Source organism: Periplaneta americana, chromosome 16 (genome assembly GCF_040183065.1).
Source record: "Periplaneta americana isolate PAMFEO1 chromosome 16, P.americana_PAMFEO1_priV1, whole genome shotgun sequence".
NCBI lineage: Eukaryota > Metazoa > Arthropoda > Insecta > Blattodea > Blattidae > Periplaneta > Periplaneta americana.
Window position 1 is genome coordinate 147918226 of NC_091132.1, and position 18266 is coordinate 147936491.

General features: G+C 36.6%; 1 protein-coding gene across 1 annotated transcript in view; it reads left to right on the plus strand.

Annotated features, from left to right (window-relative positions):
* LOC138691291 (inositol monophosphatase 1-like) overlaps nt 1-18266 on the plus strand; it is a 107590-nt gene that overhangs the window by 76803 nt on the left and 12521 nt on the right. Inside the window, exon 5 of the mRNA XM_069813128.1 lies at nt 7175-7326. Within this exon, the coding sequence (XP_069669229.1) occupies nt 7175-7326 (152 nt within the window). The remainder of the gene's footprint in view (nt 1-7174; nt 7327-18266) is intronic.

The following is an 18266-nucleotide window of genomic DNA, read 5'->3' on the forward strand; positions in this document are numbered from 1 at the left end:
CTCTGGGGCTCCATCCGCGGAAGTTATGAAGATGACAAAAATTGCTGCTTCCATCTAGTCTCTAGCGGGAAAAGGGAAACTACTTCCATTAAGCAAAAAATACTTTCTGAGAAAGTAGTTTGTGTTCTTATTGCTACATAGAAGCATTAATATTAGATCTACTCGTCACTGGAACTATCTCGATCTTTCTTGCTTGCCAAGTACTCAGTGATTATCGAAATTTATTTGTTTTTTTTTATATATATATACTGGGCAGGCAGCGTTTGTTATTCGTGGTACGTGGAATCTACACTCTATTGACTGTTACGTTACCTCAAAAATATATATACTGTATACCTGCATGTTAATTTGATAGCAGATGTGTTAGCTAAACTTTCGTTGAACCGGAACTGTGGCTTAAAATGGGCTCCCTAAGACCTAAGAGTCATTAGCCATGAACCAGTGCTTAGTCAAAGGGAGATAACAACAGCTATAACCTTACTTTCAAAGAAGATAGTGCGAATTCCTGGGAATTGAGTTCGGAATATGTTGAACATGATCCTGTCTCAGAGTCTACGATGCCTAGTGTAGAGATATTGAAAGTAACAAACGAAAATATTGTGATTTATATTTGGACATGGGATTCACTGAGTTTGCTGATGAACATCCACAGTGTGTGATATGTAACAAAGTTTTTCTCAATAGTTCTATGTTCCCTCCCAAACTTAGATGGCATTACTCAATTAAAAAATTCACAAATAAAACTGCAGACTATTTCGAAAGAAATAGTGACGAACTCCATGCAGTTCAGACAAAATTTCACCTCGTGTAAAAACAAACAATGAGAAAACACTGAAAACGTCGTACTTGGTTAGTCATGACCAGGCTCTTGCAGGTAAACCTCACCCTTGCTGAAACTCTTATGAAACCACTATTAGTGAAGGTAGTGAAGTGTATGGTGGATGAGAAAACTGCAAACTTGATTTTCAGTGTGCCCTTACCAAATAACACTGTGCATAATCGAATCCAGAATATATGAAAAGACGTAAAAATATCATGATTTCCCGTATGAGTTAAACGAAATTTTCGTTACAACTTGACAAATCCACGGTCTTTGCTATGTTAATGATGTTTGTGCGATATGAATTTTCAGGTTTTTTATGAAATATTTTGTTCTGCAGCCATTGCCATCCTCTACAAGCGATACTGAATTTTTTCCTTCTTCATTGAAAACTCGATACCGTGGGACAATTGCATTGACGTGTGCACAGATAGCGCAAAGACCATGGTAGGTCCTGTTGCTGGCGATATTGCAAGGATCAAGAAAGTTTTAAAAACTGCACAAGTAGACACTGTGTACTACAACAACACGCCCTCGCAACGAAAAAATGCCAGCGTTATTAAAGCAAGTACTAGACAACGCCGTCAAAATTATCAACTTTGTTAAGGCACGACCTTCGCAGTGTAGGGTACTTAAAATCCTGTGTGAAGATATGGGTAGTATACACAAGTCATTGTTAGTAATATTACACACAGAAGTGCGGTGGTTGTCGCACGGTAAAGCATTGTCCCGATTACACGAACTTCGAACGGAATTTTCTTCACTTTTGAATTACCAGAAAAGTTTGCTAACAGATTATTTGAATGATCAGGAATGGTTCTACAAATTATGTTACTTGGCAGACTTTTTCAAAAATGAATTCAGCACATACATACAAGGTAAACGGAAGACTATACTCGATGCTGATGACGAGATTGTTCGCACTGAAGAAAAAGATAGCGTTCTACATAGAAAGCATCGACAATAAGGATCTTACGTTTCTCATTGACTTCAAACTTTATAGAAGAAAATAACATAACAATGAATGTCTCATTCATAGCAATAATGAAAGAACACCTTGACAATTTGCTTCAAAATATGAATTCATACTTTCCAAGGGACACTCAGGAATCAATTCTAAAGAAGTATGAGTGAATTTTAGATCCATTTCCAGTGATGTCAAAACCAGCAGCTCTCACTGGTTCAGATATGAGGTCCTTATAGACATGGTTTCGAATAGCCACTGTCAGGCATAATTTAAAAGCAAACCATTTCCCAAATTTTGGGCTAAGTTAGGGGAGGATCTTTTGATATTAAGTTCAAAAGCTAAATTTCTCTCACTGCCTTTTGGTACTGTGTACCTCAGTGAAACGACCTTTTCGAGGTACATGGCTACAAAAACAAAATCTCGAACTTGTTTGGACACAGAAGACGATATACGTCTCCAATTGACTTCTATGAGACCGGACATTGACGAACTTTGTCGCAAGAAACAGGCACATTCTTCACATTAACTTCGGGTGTACATGTAACATTGTAACATTTTTTAAATATCTTAACTATACTATATATATTCATATTCGTGTATGGGACCGGTGCCCACCCAGCATCGTGATGCACTTGGGGAGCTATGATAGGTAGCGAAATCCGGTTGCGAATACCAGCTATAACGGCTGGGGGGATTATCGTGCTAACCATACGATACCTCCATTCTGGTTGGATGATCGTCCACCTCTGCTTCGGCATGTGGACATGAGGCCAGCAGCCGACTGGTCGGTCTAGACCCTTCAAGGGCTGTAGCGCCATGGATTATTTTTTATTATTATTATTATATTATTATTATTATATTCATATTCATACTTCCGTTTATGTATCGTGTGAAATATACTTCATAGAACGTAGACAGATAAAACTAAAAAGTAAACATTTCTTGGGGCTCCACGAGAAACTTTTGCTTCAAAAAGGGCTCCGTGGCTGAAAAAGTTTGGGAACCGCTGCCCTAATAGAATGGCTAAATCTGAGGCCAAGAAAAAAAAATGAAGAATGGCAAAGATATTTTCAAAGAGGGCGAGAACACATTGCTAAGAGGAGAAAAGTTGTCAAGAAATTGTCAAGTACTGATGAAGACTTTAAAAAAAAAAGCAGAAGGAAGAAGAGAGGCTAAGAAAAACCATGCAGAGAAAAAGTTAATGTAAGTCCAACCTGAAAATAACACATTCTCTGCCATTTTACCAATTGACACTTATTCATGGCATCAGGCTTTCGGAAAAGTGTTTAATAGAGCAATGAAGGCATTACCTGAAAGCCCAGGAGAAAGATCAGCGGTTGTGGTGAAAGAACTAGTAGTCAAAACAATCAAGGTTGAGTTATAGTGGAGTCTATACAGATTGATAAGAAGGTGATGATAGTCACCAAACCACTCACCTAAGCATAGCATCACAATAGAACCATCTCTGAACAAATTCAAGCTGGTTGTTAGGTATTCGTTACCGGTATTCGTTCGTCTCCAAAAAACTTGTGGGCATATATGAAGAAGTCAGTCATGAAGAGCGTAAAGTGAAGATTATTTTTATAAAAAAAATATGGCAAAGAATCCAGACTATTTCTTATAGATGATAGTGATACCGCATGGTTTGAATTTAAACAGGTTATCAAGACACTCCCAATTTTATTCCTGAGGCAAAGGGTATTGGGAACAGATTTACTATAAGATTTACTGAATTTCAATAGATATAGATGTGTCAATTTGTATGGACAAAAAAAATTTACTAAATTCAGTTTTATTGTTTTAATGTGCAGTAGTAGGCACCATCAGGCATGATGGCTCAAGCTCTGAGGGATTATGGCTACACTGTCTGTGAGGAGGTTTCTGGTCTGGCCAGACTGCACTCAGCACCACATAGATATAATTGTGTTTAAACCAAACTCCAAATACGGACCCTACAGTCCAGTTTGAGTCTCATAGTAGCCAGCCAGAAGTAATTTGACAGTAACGAGATTGATGGTTGGAGCATGGGAAACCATTCCAAAATTTGTTGCTAACTTGTGGACGTCAATGGGATTAGATAAGGAACTCCTCCTTCGATTGGCCATTAAAGAGTCTGTTTCAATTTTGAGAAACAAACGTTTTACATTCACTAAATTTAATTGTTTTATAACACTTCGTAGTTCCACGCCGTTGCATCGTGGTCTAAGGCATCCTGCCTAGGGCTCGCATTATGGAATGCACGCTGGTTCGAGTCCTCATGGGGGAAGAAATTTTCTCATGACATTTTGGCCAGTGTATGGGACCAGTGCCTACCCAGCATCGTGATGCACTTGGGGAGCTATGATAGGTAGCGAAAATCCGGCTTTGCAAATCAGTTATAACGGCTGGGGGGGATCATCGTGCTAACCACACAATACCTGCATTCTGGTTGGATGATTGTCCACCTCTGCTTCGGCTTGTGGACGTGAGGCCAGCAGCCAGCTGGTCGGTCTTGCCCCTTCATGGGTTGTAGCACCATGGATTTTGGATAACACTTTGTCCTTGTGGCAACCCTTTAATAAAAGAAGTTTGTAGCAATAAACTGCCTACTTTATATAAAAGATACCTTTGATTTATTTTACTCTTTAGTTTTTGTTCTTATTTAAATTTTAGTTAAAAGTAAATAAATATGATGTTAATTGTACTTGTCCCACAATGTATCTCTTTTTCTAATCAAAATATGTCATTTTTATACCAGAAGCAGTATAAAGGATTATCTTTTAAATAATTGTAGAAAAACAAAATAATTTAATTTTTAACAGAATAACAACACTTCTAATAGTTCAGATGCCCCATTCATTACATGTGGAATGGCCGAGCGCGAACTTTTTTTGTGCGAGGGACATTTTAGGTAGATAATGAGAGATTTTTATGTGAATCATGTTATTGGCAACACTGCGAGCATTTTAATAATCTGTATGTAGAAAATGATTTGACTGTAAAACTAGACTTCGAGAATATAGTTGATGTGTTTGCTATTAACAAGGCAAGAAGAAAACCAACTACTGGAATTCTTTGTTGCCTCACTGATCGTCTACCATCTGATAACTTCTGTCCTGAACTTTTCTCTCATTTATCATTCCTCCCAGTGCATCTTTTAGTAGGCAGTATCTTCTCAGCCAGTGACCCAATCAATTTCTTTTCCTCTTCCTGATAAGTTTCAGCATTATTCTTTCTTCACCCATTCTTTCTAATACAGCTTCATTTCTTATTCTGTCTGTCCATTTCACAAGCTCCATTCTTCTCCATATCCACATTTCAAATGGTTTTAGTCGCTTCTCTTCAATTCGTCATAATGTCCATGTTTCTGTCCCACATAATACCACACTCCACACAAAGCACTTCACTAATCTCTTTCTTAGTTCTTTTTTCCAGAAGTCCGTAGATGATGCTCTCTTTCTGTTAAAAGTTTCCTTGCTATTGCTATACTCCTTTTGACTTCCTGGCAGGAGCTCATATTACTACTTATAGTACACCCCAAGTTTGAAGCTGTTCACTTGTTCTACTGCCTCATTTAGAATTCACACGTTTAATTTCTTTCTATAACCATGGGCTTCGTCTTATTTGCATTTATCTTCTACTCACAGCTATCATTTAGGGCCGTATTCATAAACGAGACTTTGGATGAAGACTTCCCAAAGTCGACTTTCGTAGTAAAGTTTAACTTTGTTAAAAGTCCTATTCATAGACAATAATTCTGAGACTTTGACTTTGGTAAGTCGAGATTTGGCGATCTTGTTCTAATGTTGGCAATCAAAATCACTGCCTTCTAAACGAATTAAATTAATAGATAGTTGAAATAGAGTAGGCATTGCCACAATCAAAGCCATCTTTTGAGTCACAAATCAATGAAACAATTGAACATCAGTACATGTTAAACAGTTGTTGTTAACCGTTCTTGCAGCTTTACATAAGAATAATATTATTCGAGGGCTTATTGTGAAACTAACGTAAGTACAGAAATTGACATTTTTAGGTATTTACACCAATCGATAATAATTTGTTCTTCTACCTGGTCACAAAAATCGTAACTCAGTTTCAACAGTCTTGTATATAACACAATTCATAACTACAAAACATGATGGTATAGTTTATCTACTCCCTGCATGTCTGCAGAAACTACTTAAAAATTATCTGAAATCAATATGCAGAAAACATTATTATGACAGCAAGGATTATAAATTAACTGCATTTCCAACTGTATAACCTGTCCTGTATAGAATTAAATAGTAAGAATCAATATTAAGCTATTAATCCTTACCTATAGCGTAAAATCGCGATGAAATAAATTGTATTATTTATTGGTGGAACAGATAATCCTCTTTGATTATTCATCAATGAAAGTTGAAACATGACGACGATATTTAATACTGTCTATTTATCAAATCTGTACCTTGATTTGAAATTATAACCTATAATAATGTGCTAAGGAACATGAGCAGCTTTAATAATCTCCTAGATGTCTTCAATATTCTCGGCAAATTCAACAATTTCCCAAATATCAGTCATTTTCCTTTTGTCCACAAACGAAAGTCAAAGTCAAAGTCTAGATTTTCGGCGACTTCGAAGTAAAGTCACGATTGAAGTTTACTTTCCTGAAAGTGTCGACTGTGAATAGGAAAATGGTGATTTTGTACTTTCCAAAGTCAACTTTGGTCCAAAGTCTCGTCTATGAATACGACCCTTAGTTCCAGTAGCATGTCCCGTAGTGGTAATTCTGCTAATAATGGTGTATCATCAGCAAATCATATGCACTGTAGTCTTCTTCCTCCCACTATCACCCCTCCTATTAATATTTCATTTTCTTGAACTGTTATTGAAAAGACATACATAAATGAAATAATTTTCCAAGTATCTGAAAATGGAAAATAAACTTCCGTTTTCTGGAATTTTTTTTATGATTTCAAAAAGTGAGAAATTCAACTTCAATTATGAATTGTATGGATTTAGTAGATTATATGAGCAACACTGTTATTGTTATTCAGACAGTTGTTTATAAACCAATTGCCTCTGTGAAAATTAACCATAACAAAACAGATTTACAACTAGTGACCTTTAAAGAAGAGACTCTTTCTGCCTGTGTAATTATGTGTCCACTATAATGAGACAAATAACAAAGTGACAGTTGTATACTTCTAACATGCTTTACATGTTTCCCTGAAGACGAATTACCAATACTAAGGAGTTCTGGATCATTGGATAGAGTTCTATTTACCACTGAATAAACACCCATATACTACACAATTCTACCATGTCAAAAATTCTTTCAGCTACTGTTTGAAAATTGATCCTGATTTCGTGGATGTTTACGTATGTTTCTTATTAACATTTTATTCTTTGTATTTCAGAATTCGTTCCACGGGATCATGTGCACAGAACATGGCAATGGTTGCTCTTGGTGGTACAAATGCTAACTTTGAATTTGGGATTCATGCATGGGATGTAGCAGCAGGATGTCTCATTGTAACTGAAGCTGGGGGTGTAGTTATAGACCCTGCAGGTCAGTATAATACAGGGTCATTCCATTGTCACTCACATTACAAGTTGACTATTTTCCCACATTGATTTTACCATAAATTCTATTTTCCTAAGTAAATTTAAAACATCAATAAAATATGTTTATTCCTCATTCAATTCTCTACAGTTTGGTATATTTTCTTTTAATTTAGTGGTTTTAATGAGCGGAGAAAAAATTGAAATGTTATTGTCACTCACATTATAGGAAGATGACATGATAAATTTCACCGTTCAAGAAAATGAAGATTTCTGCTCTTGTAATAGTTCTGGAAACACAATTTTTCAGCTGTACATTAATAAGATACACAGATTACTGAAGCAAAAGTTTTAATTTATTGGAGTAAATATGAAATTAATAAATGCAATTTTTATCTGTCACTCACATTACAGTTTTTCGTCACTCACATTATATAATCAACAACATGACAAAATGATTGGTACTTATGATTGATTTACAATTATTTATCATGTAATAAATCCAATGCAAATAAGTACATAATATCTGCATATTGAAAACAGATCATAGTAGATACGACAACTAAATTTAAGCAACATTAATATCCATTTCAAATTTATAATATATCCTGTTACCCCTGCACTCCAATTCAGGATCTGGAAGGATGCACTTTATTTGTTCTCTAGTCACAAATGCGTGATTTATTTTCTCCAACCTTTTTCAAAAACGCAACCTTCACTTCACCTTCAGCATCGATTGAAGACTGGCAAATTGCAGCATAATGCGAGATGTTGTGTTTTCCTTGCAACTCCACTTTCACACATTTCCCATTTCTGACATCCTGTGTACAATCTATCTTTTGTAATGCCGGTACTTCCAAGTTATTCGACATATTACTATGCTTTGATAAGAAGTAAGTTTCCAATTCATTTTTAAGATACATGGCATGGATTTTAGTGATTCCACTAATGATAGGTGCTATCTCAAAAACTTTATCCACCTTCATTTTCTGATTTCTTTCTTCTATATCTACAGAAGACATTTCAATTATCTTCACAGACGATACTTTTCTGGCTACTTCAACTAAATTTTCTGCATTGAAAACTTGAGATTTTCTTGATAAGACGTGTGTTCTGACTTGCCTCTTCACAGCGCCACCCATGCCATCTACCGGGCCTTTGCCATGTGAAGTGGCAAAATAGTTCCATCTTATCACCTGCAGTTTATGCTTTTCTTGAAGCACTTTCAGACTAGCTGCAATATATCGATTCTTAAATTCCGAACTTGGTCCATCGGACCAAACACTGACTTCATTTATTTCAGTTGGAATTTCTTCAAGTAGCCTGTCCATATACGCAACCACAGTGTGTTTTGTATGATCCAGGTTATCAGACACTATGATCATGGGATGATGTTCTCCAGAATACCAGGCTGCTACAGTAAATAAACTGATTTGAGGTTGCACCCAATGAAAACTTTGTACTTCATCTTGTGCAGAACATGTAAAATTTTCAGAGAAGTCCACCTGTACGACCGCTACATTTGGTTTGAAGCTGGAAGACGTAGCCATTAACCTTTCTTCATTATAGAATTTTGCCTGTTCTCTTTTCACGAAACAATGTTCCAAGAAATAGGGCAACAAGGAAATTATATATTCTGCCAGATCTGCTGCACTACCCTCCTCCTGTACTCTGGTGAAACGTCCTTCTTCTTTCCACACTTGCCATGAACAACTCAGTGTGGATGCCTCTTGATTAAAGACATTTTCCTGCATACAATTGTACAAGCTGTCCTTACAATCAGTGCATTTCATCACCTAGCGATCTTCTTTTGCTGATTGACATACAATTTCATCCAGATAAGACGATGAGTAAGCAGGACATGCAAGAACTACTTTGTGCAAAGAATTCACAGCCAAAATGAAATTCTCGTGGTACTTGCACATACAAACATTATGTGGTAATTGGCAACTGAGCAGAACATGTTTCGGTCTGAGGTCTGCAAATTTACTCTTGCCAATGATACTGCCATGTTCTGAGATGAAGAGGGCATGTGTCTCCTTAAGTGATGAATATAAATTCCGGATTTGCATTCTCTCCTTAGAACCATCTGGTTTATGTATGGTTCTCACATCTTTCAGTCCTGGTGCTTGTCGGCTTACATCATCTCTGTTGTAAAATTCAGTTACTGCAGTGACAGTACTTATATCCAATCCTTTTTGATTTGTAGAAGAATACTTTTCCTCACTCAAGTTTGAATTTCCTACATAAGTCTCAAATAATCTTTTCACAACACACCTTTTTTTGCGTGGTGAATTTGGAAGGGCTTTCCGAGCACGAGGTGTAGCCTTCCCAAGAGAACTTGAATTTTTGTAGGCACAGAAATTGTGGTCTTGTTCTGCGAGCTTTGTCTCGGCCCTCTCTTTCTTTAGACGCCTAAATCTGGCAACGCGTTCTCTGTTTTTTCTTTTTTCCTCTTCTTTAATTGCTTTCTTGACTTCCATCTTACAATTCTTCAATTTCTCTTTCTTCCTTTCTCTATATTTACTTACACAGATTGTATATTGTTCTTTATATTTATCATAATTACCTTCCTCCTTAAGCTTCTGCCTCATTTTTCTCATTCTCTCAGCAGAGGTTGATGGCATTTTGGTGAATCACAGACTGAAAACAATATCCAGTGATGTCAGATTTTATTTCCTCACCAAAACCAAGTCGGGTACTTCGCTTCTCCTGAAATGTGTAAAAACAGCATACTATAATTTCTGTATTACTATTAAAAGCGTCACTCACATTACACTAATTTAATTTGATATATCAGATTGAATAAAATTCATACGAAGCTGCTAATTTCACCCAATAATATTCTTTATCTCTATTTAGTAATACCAGATTTTTAATGAAAATGGATTGCATTTATTGCTTTTTTATTTAAAAAAATAGCATATTTTGTCACTCACATTACACGTTAATATGCAATTTCTAAATTTCATAATACTCTGTTCATTCAACATCTATATACATGCTTTTTGTTCTATTTTGTACCTCAGAGTACAAGAAAGAAAATTATAAACCCCTAATATATTATGTTACTGTAAAATTGAACAAAAGCTTACCTTCAAGTTATTGAAAATTGTGTAATAAAATGTACAGGCTATGTTGCTATCTTCTTGGAGGCAAAACAACAAAGGAAATTGTTTCCCACAAAAATTCTAAATGTGGAACAGGAAGTCTAAAGGGTAGACAACCTTACAATAAAAAAATAAACACAAATATACCATTTTAAAAAATAGAGGAAAATGTCCCTCTTACCATGGAATGGCCCTACATAGGACATTTCATAAAAACTCCAAAATATAATTTTAGTGACTATTGTTGCTGAGGACGTAATAATAGGTGGTAGTAGTTACAATATTTGTTATTACATTTGAAATTTTTCTGGCTCAAAGCAGGGAGATAGTATGTTGCAGATTTGTGGCATAAATCCATATTGGGCTATTATCTCACTCAAATTTTCTTCTTTACGCAAACTGTTGTCTTTAGATTCCTGTGAACTCCAGTAATTTTTAATGGTCACTGTTTAGTGTAGATCAGTGTTTCCAAAACTTTTTCGACTCCCAAACCTCTTTCACAATGATCTGAATTTAACAAACTCCTTAATAGTAGAAATAATATTTAACAACCTTAAATTAACTTCAAGTTGCTGTAGTTATGGTAAATAGGTTTACCCTAGGATTCTCTTCCAAAAATGACATAGTAACGTATAAAATATTAAAACTACTTAAGTTCAAACAATTATATATTTATTTTACATTTAAAACATTAAAATGCAAATTAAATAGGTAAGTTAATAATATAGTAGCGCATTTTTCTATCTTTAAAGTCATAAGTTCTTTATTGATATTATGAAAATATTTTATGTAGTGACATAATTTCATGCAGGCTTAAATTGCAGGGCAGTTTCAACATTTTAAATTTCTCTCAACGCTTAATTTCGATAGCATAGAACTTTGAAGTCAGGAACTAAAAAAGTTACAGAAAATTTCGTATCACTTTCAGCATAATGTTTATTTCTAGATTTATTTCTTAGATAGAGATATGAAGAAAGAGATTTCTCGCACAAGTATGTGGATGTAAAAGGTAATAAGACTGTCATGGTTTTATTCAGTAACACTAGGAACTCCCTAAAAGTAATTGATGACAAAGATTTATAACTTTTCTGCAATTGAAAATCAGTGGAAATGGCATTTAAGTAGAGAAAATTTCAGACTATTGTTAACAAGAATGTCACCACAAACAACACACTGCCGTCTTGAACGGTTCTTGTAACCTATATAGAAAATCCAAATCTAATATAATTATCATCAAACTTTCTTCACTTAACACACGATTAATCTTTGTTGGATTGGATTGACACATTACTAGAAGTTGAATAACCTGATGAGCTTGACATGCACTCACTCCCGATTTCTGTTTTCGTTTTCCAACCACTTATCACATTTTAGATGTGAACAGAAATGATTCTGGTACTGATATACAACTACATTTGCCAACCAGGCCAAGTAGAAGTAGCTTATGTGTTCGCGTAGGCTTCTGTGGCTGGTGTACATGGTGTGTGGATAAGCTTCAGGGCTTCTACCGCGTTGTCTTGATGTTATTGGCTGACGTTTCGACCGCTGTGTTGTGGCCATCTTCAGAGCAGTTGTTGGATAAGGAAATAGTCTGCCAGCTCTTATATATATATATATATATATATATATATATATATATATATATATATATAGTAGTCTCGATGGGGGGAGTAATTGCTGTGATAGGTCGTAGGTTCTCCTTCTGGCATCTGATTGGTCCTACGTGGTCCAATCCGGTTGAGGTCTGTATGAAGGGGAGTATTCATATTAAATACTGGCCCTCATAAGGTCCGAAAGAGTGACCTTGATACCGTGCCCGATGTCCAGATGAAAGGGGGGGGGGGGCGCCGCGTACATGTGGAGACCTGGTTTCTCGTTCCTAAGTATAGGTTGTAGGTTCTTCTTCTGGCATCTGCTTGATCACACAGACTCCAACCGAATTGGACCACGTAGGACCAAGCAGATGCCAGAAGAAGAACCTACAACCTATACTTAGGAACGAGAAACCAGGTCTCCACATGTACGCGGCGCCCCCCCCCCCCCCTTCATCCGGACATCGGGCACGGTATCAAGATCACTCTTTCGGACCTTATGAGGGCCAGTATTTAATATGAATACTCCCCTTCATACAGACCTCAACTGGATTGGACCACGTAGGACCAATCAGATGCCAGAAGGAGAACCTACGACCTATCACAGCAATTACTCCCCCCATCGAGACTACTATATATATAAGAGCTGGCAGACTATTTCCTTATCCAACAACTGCTCTGAAGATGGCCACAACACAGCAGTCGAAACGTCAGCCAATAACACCAAGACAACGCGGTAGAAGCCCTGAAGCTTATCCACACACCAGAAGTAGCTTATTGTTGAAACTACAAAATTCTACAGTTGTGATTGCTTGTTACATTTCAAGTTATTACATTTAGAAGTTTTTGATTTAATCGGTTGTTCATTTTCTGAGGTGAAACAACCATTCCTAAGAGGAAGTTTGGATTTTAGAAATTACTGCAGAAACGTATTTTAAAATCCAACTCAAAATGCAATTCAGCACCTTTTATGACTGCTCTAAGTGCTACTAAAATAAAGATGTTCAGACACGATGTATGCAAACCTTTTAACAAGTTGGAAAAACATCAGAAGAATTAACAGATGACACATAATTACATATGTATTGGACTGAATTTAATGGAGGGGGGCACTATGGCCCAGCACTGTGACCTTGTCGAGATCTATTGTGCTAGCCTTCTGGTGATGCATTCCCAAACCCACTAAGGTTCTTCGGTCCGGGTTTCGAGCAGGCAACCCCACTCGTCCCTAGGCCAATCCCTTCATGCGCCACTGGCCAGGATTCGAGGAACTCTACGGAATGATAATGAAATGGAGAAATGATGACGGCATGATGTAAATACCTAATTTGGGGAAAAATGGGAGAACTCCGGGAAAAACCCCAACTGCGACCTTGTTTGCCACAAGTGTCACTATGGATTTTTTCAGTGAAGAAATCCCAGACCTGACCGGAAATCGAACCTGGGCCACCTGCGTAACAGTCTGAAGGTCTGACCATTCAGCCACTGCAGAGGTCCAATTGCGTATGTAAATATATAAGACTCATACAGCCTAAGATATTTCGAAATGTAGACTGCATGTGCCATAAGGGGTGTTTTCAGAAGTTTACAGAAGATGAACGAAAGCAATTGTTCAAAATATTTTGGAAAATGAGAGACTTTGGTAAACTAAATGCTTATCTGTGTGGGCTCATTCATGCTGTATCTGTTGCAAGGCATCGTGCTCATGATGGTAGTCATCTGCCTAATACTATTGTCAACAAATTTTACCTGGATGTTGGCTCTAGGAATGTTGAAACGTGCAAAAAATATTTTCTTCACACATTTTCAGTGAGTGATAGGAGATTGTCGCGAGCTTTGAAAAACTACTGAGAAGGCAAACCTCCTGGTGAGGACTTGAGAGGGCGCAAGTCTAATCCATGTGTGATAGACTCAGATAAAATAGCTTTCATTGAACAGTATATAAACAGTTTTCCTGTTAGTGAATCGCACTACACCCGAAATGATAATGTAAACAGGAAGTACTTGAGTCTTCTTCTGAACATTCGAAAGATGTATGATTTGTACAAAGAAGAATGCCTTAAGGGCAATAGGGAGTTTGTGAAAGATAGTTACTATTGTCACATTTTTAATACACAATTCAACTTATACTTCCAAAACCGAGAAAATATACTTGTAAACATTGTGACTCGTACAAAATCAAGAAAATGGATACAAATCTCACAGTGGAAGAAAAGGCAACATTGGAGACAACCCATCAATGAACCGATGAACATGTAACCCTTAAATTGGCAAAACTTCATTTCTCAACTAGTTTATTAAACCTTGTCGGTCTGTAAAGAAAACAACTATCACAATGTCCATATTTTATATGTTGTACAGTATTATAGTATTGTGAAATTTTGATTTTCCTACCAATTTTTTTCTATTTTTCTATTAAAATTGTAGCGTATAGCTTATTAATCTGTTGTATCCTATAGGATACTTTGTCAATTTAGAGGTTAAGGAAAGCTGAGAGCCCGTGAATGTGTTGTTTTCTAATGCCAGGCATTTGACAATGAAGTCATTTGACCTCTTGCACTCCAATATTTTTCAAAGATATTATCATGACCAGCCACTGAAGCACAGATTTTGAGATGTTCCGAATCCATTTCTTGGTTTGAGTTGCACAATGGGCAGTTAGGGGACTGATATATTCCAATTCTATGCAAGTGTTTGGCCAAACAATCATGCCTGTTGCCAATCTAAATGCAGTTACAGACGATTTTCGTGGTAAATCGGGAATTAACTGTGGATTTTGATGCAGAGAGTTCCATTTTTTCCCTTGGGATTGTGTTATTAAATTTTGTTTGTTGAAGTCTAAGTATGTAGATTTAATAAATCTTTTCACAGAGTAATACGTAGATTTAGTAACAGGTCTGTAAGTAGCAGTGCTGCCCTTCTTTGCTAAAGCATCCGCATTCGTGAATGTATGAAGCATGATTCTTCCAATCCTAATCCTGAAATGTATGTGATATCCATGGATATACAGAAGGCCCTTCCATTCTCAATACTGACAGTCAGTGATGCTTACTACAAAAGAAACCTATATGTCTATAATTTTGACATTAATGACATGAAAAGTAAAACGGGATATTTCTATTGTTGGGATGAAGCTACTGAAGCTCGAGGCTCCCTGGAGATTGCCTTATCCTTGCTTATTCACTTCAAGAAAGTGTTGCCTGCTAAACCAGCTATAAAAGATATTGTGATTTAGTCCGATTCTTGTACTGGACAGAATCGAAATTTGAATGTAGCCCTCACACTTCTGCGTTATGTTCTGTCCAGTGACAGTGACATCGAAACCTTTGAACAAAAATGTCTGGTTTCGTGACATTCATACCTTTTCAACGATGGTGATTTTGAGTGTGTTGAAACTGCAAGTAGAAATAGAATCATTTATGTACCAAAAGATTGGTACAACATGATGGAGGAAACCAGAAGAACCAATAAGTTTGTGGTTCATGAGATGTAACGTCCAGATTTTCTGACAGTCAAAGTTCTTCAACAGTATCTTACTTACTTACTTACTTACAAATGGCATTTAAGGAACCCGAAGGTTCATTGCCGCCCTCACATAAGCCCGCCAGCGATACCTATCCTGTGCAAGATTAATCCAGTCTCTATCATCATACCCCACCTCCCTCAAATCCATTTTAATATCCTCCCATCTATGTCTCGGCCTCCCTAAAGGTCTTTTTCCCTCTGGTCTCCCAACTAACACTCTATATGCATTTCTGGATTCGCTCATACGTGCTACATGCCCTTCCCATCTCAAACGTCTGGATTTAATGTTCCTAATTATGTCAGGTGAAGAGTACAATGCGTGCAGTTCTGTGTTGTGTAACTTTCTCCATTCTCCTGTAACTTCATCCCGCTTAGCCCCAAATATTTTCCTAAGCACCATATTCTCAAACACCCTTAACCTATGTTCCTCTCTCAGAGTGAGAGTCCAAGTTTCACAACCATACAGAACAACCGGTAATATAACTGTTTTATAAATTCTAACTTTCAGATTTTTCGACATCAGACTGGATGATAAGAGCTTCTCAACCGAATAATAACACGCATTTCCCATATTTATTCTGTGTTTAATTTCCTCCTGAGTGTCATTTATATTTGTTACTGATGCTCCAAGATATTTGAATTTTTCCACCTCTTCGAAGGATAAATCTCCAATTTTTATATTTCCATTTCGTACAATATTCTGGTCACGAGACATAATCATATACTTTGTCTTTTCGGGATTTACTTCCAAACCGATCGCTTTACTTGCTTCAAGTAAAATTTCCGTGTTTTCCCTAATCGTTTGTGTATTTTCTCCTAACATATTCACGTCATCTGCATAGACAAGAAGCTGATGTAACCCGTTCAATTCCAAAACCTGCCTGTTATCCTGAACTTTCCTAATGGCATATTCTAGAGCGAAGTTAAAAAGTAAAGGTGATAGTGCATCTCCCTGCTTTAGCCCGCAGTGAATTGGAAAAGCATCAGATAGAAACTGACCTATATGGACTCTGCTGTATGTTTCACTGAGACACATTATAATTAATCGAACTAGTTTCTTGGGAATACCAAATTCAATAAGAATATCATATAATACTTCCCTCTTAACCGAGTCATATGCCTTTTTGAAATCTATGAATAACTGATGTACTGTACCCTTATACTCCCATTTTTTCTCCATTATCTGTTGAATACAAAAAATCTGATCAATAGTCGATCTATTACGCCGAAAACCACACTGATGATCCCCAATAATTTCATCTACATATGGAGTTAATCTTCTCAAAAGAATATTGGACAAAATTTTGTACGACGTCAACAAAAGTGATATTCCTCGAAAGTTACCACAGTTGGTTTTGTCCCCCTTTTTAAAAATAGGTACAATTATGGACTCCTTCCATTGTTCTGGTACAATTTCCTTTTCCCAAATAGCAAGTACAAGTTTATAAATTTCGCTATATAATGCACTTCCACCCTCTTGTATTAATTCTGCTGGAATGTGATCGATACCTGGAGACTTGTACTTTTTCAGATTTTCTATCGCAATTTCGACTTCTGAAAGCGTGGGTTCGGGTATAAATGGCTCAGCAGTTTGTATTTCAATTTCGTTCCGATCATTTCTATTTGACCTATGTACATTTAGTAGTTGCGCAAAATAGTTTTTCCATCTGTTTAGGATTGATGGAGAGTCTGCAAGCAAGTCACCATTCTCATCCTTGATCACGTTTACCCTTGGCTGATATCCGTTCTTAAATTCCTTCATACCCTTATATAAATCTCGAATGTTTTTATTCTTACTATTTGTTTTTACCTCATTCAGTTTTTCCTTCAAGTAACCTCTCTTTTTATTCCTAAGTGTACGATTTACTTCCCGTCTTCCATTGAAATAATTATCTCTCTTCTCCTCAACTGGATCCTGTAAGAATTTCAATTTTGCCTGTTTCCTTCTTTGTACTACCATGCAACAATCTTCATCAAACCACGGTTTCTTTTTCTTAGTTTCATAATAACCTATGCTCTGCTCAGCTGCAATTTTGATACTATCTCTGATATTTTCCCACACGCTATTAACATCTAATTCTTTCTCAACTTCGTCGGAACTTTCTAAAGTGGCAAACCTATTCGAAATTTCGACTTGATAATTTTGCTTAGCTTCCTCGTCCTTTAATTTCAAAATATTGAATTTAGTAATATTAACTTGTTGCTCTACTCGCTTGGCTACTGATAATCTTTCTCTTAATTCTCCAATCACCAAATAATGGTCAGAATTACAGTCTGCACCCCTGAAAGTTTGAATATCTACTATACTAGTATGTCTCCGTTTATCTATCAAGATGTGATCAACAGTATCACGAAGAGAAAACAAAATCTGGCTGGAAATGAAAGCAACTGGCTGAAAATGCATCATATCAGTACAGTAAGGCGCATGGAACCTCTATCTTTTATTTAGGGTGGATTTATCCCAGAAACTGCAACGTGTTCATAATGCGTGTGTTCGTTTCATTTGTAATGTCCGCTACTACGATCACATTTCGCCTTCTCTCGATAAATTATTGTGGCTCAGGTTAAATGAGAGGAGAAAGTTACATTCCCTTTCTCTCTTATACCGAATTTTGCACACCTCTACTCCCTCTTACTTATCTGTCAGATTCCACAGTCTTTCTCGGTATCATAACTTAAATACTTGGTCACAATATGATAACACGCTAGAAATACCACTG